The 7,500-nt window shown below is 36.9% G+C and overlaps 2 protein-coding genes across 2 annotated transcripts in view; both read right to left on the minus strand.

The window, feature by feature from the left end:
• LOC137624327 (phenoloxidase-activating factor 2-like) overlaps positions 1–2,730 on the minus strand; it is a 3,126-nt gene extending 396 nt beyond the window's left edge. The window contains exons 1-4 of the mRNA XM_068355002.1: positions 2,633–2,730; positions 1,607–1,837; positions 981–1,160; positions 1–836 (exon numbers count right to left, since the gene is read on the minus strand). The exon at positions 1–836 is cut by the window's left edge and continues 396 nt beyond it. Coding sequence (XP_068211103.1) covers positions 1–836; positions 981–1,160; positions 1,607–1,837 — 1,247 coding nt within the window. The 5' untranslated portion in view covers positions 2,633–2,730. The remainder of the gene's footprint in view (positions 837–980; positions 1,161–1,606; positions 1,838–2,632) is intronic.
• A 4,503-nt stretch (positions 2,731–7,233) lies between these two features.
• LOC137624328 (phenoloxidase-activating factor 2-like) overlaps positions 7,234–7,500 on the minus strand; it is a 3,336-nt gene continuing 3,069 nt past the window's right edge. The window contains exon 4 of the mRNA XM_068355003.1: positions 7,234–7,500. This exon is cut by the window's right edge and continues 963 nt beyond it. Within this exon, the coding sequence (XP_068211104.1) occupies positions 7,381–7,500 (120 nt within the window). The 3' untranslated portion in view covers positions 7,234–7,380.

Here is a 7,500-nt window from a genome sequence, read left to right on the forward strand (position 1 = left end):
CACATGAAGGATTTGTCCAACTGGAAGTACTTGCCAAGGCGGGTCTGTCTCAGTAGATCCTGGCAGTACTTGTGCTCGACGAAGGGGACGTCCACCTTCTTGAGGATAGCCTGGAAAGCGCCCTCAAAGGCGTCTTTGCCCCAGCCGGAGGCGATGCAACGGAATCCAGCCTCTGTGACCTGACTTGGGCTTGGCAGGCAGAGCGTGTTGATGTGGAATTCAGGTTTGACGGGAGTGGTCAGTTCGATGACGGCGATGTCATTGTGGAGGTTTTGGGGATTGAATAGAGGATGAACGGTGATAGAGGCGATGTCGACGTCAACGTAAGGCAGAGGCTCATCGTAGGTGTCGACTCGCCATTCGCCAAGACGGATTTTAAAGTCGCCATATTGGTAACCATCAACGCAGTGAGCACCGGTAAGCAGCCATCGATCTCCCACCAATGAAGCTCCACACTTGAAGGTGAAGTTTGAGAAGAAGAGAACTGCTTGCCAAGGGAACTCTCCAAACTGGGCCTCGTTTTTGTTCAGTTTCACAGGAGAGCGGACGTCAAGGGCATAATTGCGGACGCCGCATCTGTCAGCAGGCTTGTAAGGAGACTCTGTGACTACCACTGGATTACGACAGCAGACGCCCAAGTTCTGATGATCGCCATTCAGAGCACAAGGAGACCAAGAACCTCCGTTGGCGAAAGGAACGTAACTGTTGTCATCAGTGAGAACATCACCCAGGCAGAGGCTGTCGGGGACACAAACTGACTCAGCCGGGCAGGTGTCAATTATCTTGACAGGAGGAACGCAACAAACACCAATCACATCTGGGTTCACATAGCAGGCCTGCAAGCGAGAAAGATTTTGGAATGTCAATCATATAATAAGAAATTGATGGAAGAGTGGAATATTAATTTGCATAATTATATAGAATATTCTGTTTAAAAAAAGAGCTATAGATTAGCACACCCGACATGATATCAGACTCACTTCTGGGGTTCTTGTAACAGCCAAGTCCAAAAGACTTGCGGGGTCGTGTGGGCAAGTGAAATCTTCCAGACACACGAGTCCATTTGGACATATCTGCAATGGAACGACAGATGGCGGTGTTGCTCCTGGAATTCCGCAGCACACTCCAGGAGTGTCGGGATTGTCTGGAATAATGCAGTCCTGGAAGAGAAAACGGGGATGGAATAAAGAATACTGAAAATTCTGCTATTGTTCTATTATTTTCTTTGTTACTTTCTTAAAAACCGAGTGTCCTATTCTCATGCAGCAGTGTGAGTCCACGGCCTTTTGTCTTTTATTCTTTAAATGATATGCTAAAATGAGATACCGCTACTTTTGTGAATGCAGCTGCAACTGATACTATTTCTAATACTACTAATAAATATTAAAGGTAATATTTTACTGCTCTTGTTAAAGTTACCTATTTATGAGAATGTCTTATGAAACAATGACATAGGTGTAGAGTAGAACGGTGTTGCATTTTAATAAGTAAATTTATGGTAATGGAAACTTGAAGCAAAGACATTGATATAGTTTCTTCTGATCTGGTTCTTTACTACAGAATACCTCAAATTTATTGGGGATCTTTGTTAATTAGTGATACTCACCTGGGATTTTACTGGTTTGATTCTAGGATCAATGAGGCCGGTGCCTGATGTGTTGATTTCGCCATTGTCACACAGGTAGAAGGGAACGCAGTCGTGGGTGTAGGCTGGGCAACCTGTCGAAGGGCCAAGTGGGCCGATGGGATCTACCACGCCTTCTGCAGGTTGGTATTGAGGAAGGGCATTGCAAAGTCCCACCAACAAGAGGCTGAGTGCTAGTTTTGCTGTTCTCATCTAGAAAGAAACAAAATAACAAAGGAAATTAGATAAAGGGTTGTTGAACGTTGCTAGGAAATGTAATGCCTACTCGAGTGTATGCAGCTTTCATGTCACGTTTCCAAATGATGCGTTTGACAAAAAATTTCGTGGATTTTCATAGAGTTTTTGTGTTGATTTGTTTTTATGTATATAAAAGTTACATCTTTAATATATATATATATATATATATATATATATATATATATATATATTATATATATATATATATATATATATATATATATATATATATATATATATATATATAATATACGTGTGTGTGTGAGCGTACGTGCTTATAGATATATTAAGCTATATATAACCAAGCAATGTTATTTAGACATTTATTCATAAAGGTTTTTTTTTCATTATGCTTATACAACAGGGAGAATCGAGTTTGCTGAATGTATTTAAGTATATTGGTAGTTTCCCTACGTAATTTGTAAGTAAATTCGATTGGTGAAATATAAAGTGAAAATTAACGTTTTTGTTTTGGATTTTATAATTTGTTTTTGTCTGATGCGAAATTCCCATAAAATGTATTTTCAGTTGGTGAGAAGTTAGTCACTGATACGACTGGTACATAATGCTATTTTTATGTTTTATTTATTTTTTATTAATTCCTTTTATCAACGATGGAATTAAAAGAATTGGACTAAAGAAATGATTACACATTTATATATAAAGACTAATGAGCCTATGCAAGGGCTACTTTAATTTAGTGGATGAAATTAACATTTTTATCACTTGATATCTGGAGCGAATGCTTACCTTACTGCTGTCTTGGTGTGTGCAGAACTACGGCTTGAGATGTGGCGGTCAGCTATATATCTATGCTGGAACCCACCTGGGCTTGAGACACGCAAAAAAAATCCCCAGGGAAAGATGCAGTCAAACCACATAGTGACGATTCTCTGACGTCATAACATGTTCCTACATTCTTTCCATACAATTTATGCTATAGTCTTCGATATGGGCGACAGTCTAATCGATTTATAAGAATTAATACACTATGTAATACCCACAATTTTTAAAGGGTTCGGTTAGAGAGGAAACAGTGGAAATTTGTTCAATAAATTTAGAGCGAAATTCATGACATGACAACTAAGAGATTAGTGATGTCACGACTAGATGGAAAACCCGAACACAATGGGAGGTTTTACTTTTGAAATTTTGTTCGACGAGATAAAACGAGGCAAGTCGAATGCATTTCCAAACTATTAACGATGTATTTCTTTGAACGAACTTTTTGTTTTGTTACATCGCTGTATTTCAATAAGCAATTTTATTTTATTCTATTACAGGAGTATCTTTTATCTACGATCAGTTTTTCATATTCCTCTATGTCACTTATTTTATCTTTTCTCCTTTCCATATAGTTGTTTTCTGCTGTGATTCTTCTGCCATATTGTATCCCCTATCATTCGATTTCTTACCTGCTCCTTCATTTTAATACTTCCCGTTATTTTTCTTTCCCCCTATTACCCTAATGTCTATATGCCATGTGAAATTCTTTCTTGTGTCTTTTTATTGATCCAAGAACATACCCATTCACAAACTTAAGATGAATCCAATTATTACTGTGTATTATTTTACTTATATTCAGTAGCTTCTCCCCGTATGGCATTTTTCTTATATTTTGAAGATCATCACAGTTTGTTGGGTAAAACTGAATATCGATCTTTATTTAATGATTTTTATAGTATCAAATCCGTCACTATCAATCAACGTGTCATGGCTCTCAACATGTTTGGCCTCGATGCGATCTTCAGTTCCAAGCTTCTTCTAATTTTATTTTTGTCGTGGCAGGAATTTAATGTAAAATACTTTATTAAAATCCCTTTCTCCATCGGTCAATACTTCGTCCTCCCATAGACACCCACGTAATCGGTGTAAAGGCCATCTAATTTGTACCAAAGGTAGCAATAAGGAATCCATTCTGATGGAAGGGAACTCAGATAACATAACAACCTCGTTCATTTTTTAATAGATTCGACGCTTGAATCCCATAACGCACACTTGGAACCATTACTAGAAAGGCTTTGTCTCCCCTTGAAGGGTATTTCATTGTCCTCTTCTTTCCTGCACAGACACTTGTTGTTGTGACACGGGTATTCGCATTATTGGTACTCAAGAGTCGGTCATGTTTCCCTCGTTGATTTTCTTATTGAATATTTTAAGATTTTTTACGGATTTGTGCAGAACACGCTAGATTCACCATGTTATGGTATTAGCTAACTAAATTTTTACTGCTTAGTTATTCGTGAGTTCAAAATTACTCTTCTTTTCCACCGTTATCCATCCATTAAGGGGTCGGTTGCCGGATTCGCTCTCTCCAATCTCTTTTATGAAAGGCATCCTCTTCCACCAAACCTGTTCTCTCCATATCATGCTTCTCCGTATCTCGCCATCTGGTTTTTTGCCTCCCTCTCGATCTCCCCACCCCCATAACAGGATCCTCCCAAGCCCTCCCCATTCCTTCTCCAGCATCCACCCTCAACACCTGCTCACACCATCTCAGTCGTGACACTCTCATCACCTCTGTAATCTTTACTATGCTTACCATTTTTCTCATTTCATGATTTTGCATTCTTTCAAGCATTGATATTCCTATCATCCACCTCAGCATTCTCGTTTCTGTTCTCTATATTTACTGCAGAACTATAGGGCATACTAACTGCTATAGAAAAAATAGCATTGTAAAAGGAGAGCAATTTTACCATTATTAGTGATTAAAGTTCTAAAAGCTTGGAAGTTTTTAATTCCAGTAACCCTTTAGATTTAAAGATTTTAGAATGGCTCTTTAGTATTTGGGTGATAGGTATAACTGTTAAATTTTGCTGGGTTCCGGCACACGTGTGTCTGGAAATGAGAAGGCAGATTTACAGGCAAAGAATGGTGCAGCTGAGTTGCTACCAAGAAGGTATCCCATCATCTGTAATGATTTATTTTACAAAGCATTAAGAGTTTGTTTTATGATAATTGGCAACAGCATTGGGATAGCTTAGATGGAAATAAAATGAGAGCGATACCGAATGTTATATCTCCTTGGAGCTATAACATGATGCCCCGAAAATGGGAGACGACTCTTTATCATCTCCGCATTGGTCACACTCTGTTGTCACACAAGTTTCTTATGACTGGCCAATACCAGCCATATTGAGGCAATTTTTGGTACCCTGACAGTGAGGCATTTGTTGACTGAATTCCCCACTTTTAGCAAGTTACAAAATAGATATCAGTTCGAGGCTCAAGGTGAGGGTGGTAGGTTCATTCTTGCCAAGTTTCTTGGGCAGGATGTGTTGTAATATGATAGTGGTATTTTTAGATTTATTTCAGGAGTAGGATTTCTGAAAGCTTTATAACTTTGAAAAGGACATCTTCGCCTCTATGGCTTGTAATTAAATTTAATTTTATTCTTTATTTATAACAAATGATATTGGCGTCAATGACCTTCGATGTCAGGATGCCAGAAAACTTAAAATCAATCAACCAATCTCAAGATTTGGTTTCTCTTTTCATCTTAGAGCCCAGGTTTCCAATCTATACGTTAACACTGATCTCAATACTGCAATATAGATCTTGACTTTTAGCTTGATTGGAATTTTCTAATCATATACCACTCCTGCTACCTCCCACTTCCCCCAGGCTCCTTTTATCCTATACGAAATTACTCTTATAATTTTATGATTTTAGTTGTTGGTTACAACATGTACAGTATATTCTTACGAAGCTGGTCTAATGTAGAGTAAATATTTCATTCATGTATTTTATTTGTGAATTTAAGAGGCATATAGCCAGCTCGTAAGGTGAATTCCTCTCTTGTAGGTTTTAAGTATTTGTATGTAAATTGTGTAAGACTTTCTTCATTCATTTCGTTGTATTTTTCATTCAAGTCAGCATATGTAAGTTTACGTTAATTTTAAGAATTAACTTTTTATTTCACGTATTTTATCATGAAGTCTTATGCAATCTCGATTAAGTGTGCTATACGAACCATACATAATATGAACAAAGGCTTATGTAATTTTGTTTATGTTTTCATGAGGTATTGCATCATGTTTGTGAGAGATTACACAATTCTTATTTTTACCACGGCTTTAGAATATTCTTGAAAACCCCAGAATTAGTTTTATCTGTTTTTTCTTTATTGTTCCGAGAACGGGGGTGGGCAGAGTTGCTGAGAGAGGGTTGCCTTGCAAGCGAGGTTAGATTCTCCCGTTTGATAGACTCAATTGGCAACTGTTATGCCGTTAGTCATGGCCCCCAAGCTTCTAGACCCTTGACCTAGAAGCAGCTAGAATAATTAAGTCAATATATATGTGCCCTTTGGAATGCATAGGAGCAGAAGAGATCCAGCCTATCCTTTGTATGAGCCAAGTTCGCATCTCTCTCTCAAGTACCTCGAGTGTGTGTTTATGCCCAACATATATCGTGTATAGTGTGTTAAAATGTTACTAAAACTTTGAAAGTGATTTCAAATTTATTGTGTTATTGTACGTGCTGTTATTTTATAAATCTTAGTAACTGGCCCTGTGAGATTTATGTGAAAACGTAAATTGCTATGTGTTTGATTACTTCGTGTGAGCTAAAAACTTTTAAGTTTATCAGTTACTTTCATGGAATTTCAATAAGAGTTTAATTATTATAGTGTTAAAGGTTATCTATTGTCATTAATTATCAAGATTAGATATTTTTATAAATTAATTTCCAGTGAAACAAGTGATAGTATATATTTTTTTTTAATTTTCTTAAGTTGATACAGCAATATTCCTGACAAAGGAAGAGGCATTAGAGATATGATAGCGATATTTCAGATAAAAGCAAGAATCACCCAAGATGTTAGAGCATATATGAGAACAATATAAGAGATAGAAAAAGTACAAGAATCGAAGAGAGATGAACGAGATGACTATGAATCTTTTATTGCTTGACTAGAAATAGTATAAAAATCATAAGCTTTCTTTTCATAACGCTGAAAAAATTCAGGTAATTTTTATGGGATATGCAAGGTAAAATTGCGAATGTTTTTGCTGGAATAGAAGTAAAAATTGTTTAATTAGGATTTTATTATCTGGTGTCTGGGTTTTGACGGATTGTATTACAAGCAGTTATTTCCCCTTTGTAGTTAATTGACACAGCTTTGAATATCTCAGCAGTCAATTTCCCCTCTAATGGTATTATCAAAATGATCGTTACAATTATAAATATAGTAGCATGTCAAATTGGCTATTCTTGTTTTATGTAAGGTTTCATCTCCTAACATCTATATTTATCATTTCCATTTGGATATTGTCAACATATCATGCGGTCATGTTTTGCAATGTCATTTAGAAAGACTTGGTATTGTTGCAGGATAGGAATACAAAGACTTGAATTCGATTTTTTTATATAGAAAATATCACAGATTAAAACCCATATTCAAGGTATATAGGTAACAAAATACGCAAACATGTAACATCTAGTAAAAAACGTACTAAATAACACTTTGATTGTCAACAAGGAATCCCAAAGACTAATTACTTGCGGGAATAACCATTGCTTGGTTGTGCTACTTCGGCAACTGGAGCGCCATACATAATGTCATTTATCCAATCGATGAAGTGAACAACATCAACGTAAACACCTGGCACGTCCTT

The sequence above is a fragment of the Palaemon carinicauda genome, chromosome 31 (assembly GCF_036898095.1).
Source record: "Palaemon carinicauda isolate YSFRI2023 chromosome 31, ASM3689809v2, whole genome shotgun sequence".
In the NCBI taxonomy this organism is placed as follows: domain Eukaryota; kingdom Metazoa; phylum Arthropoda; class Malacostraca; order Decapoda; family Palaemonidae; genus Palaemon; species Palaemon carinicauda.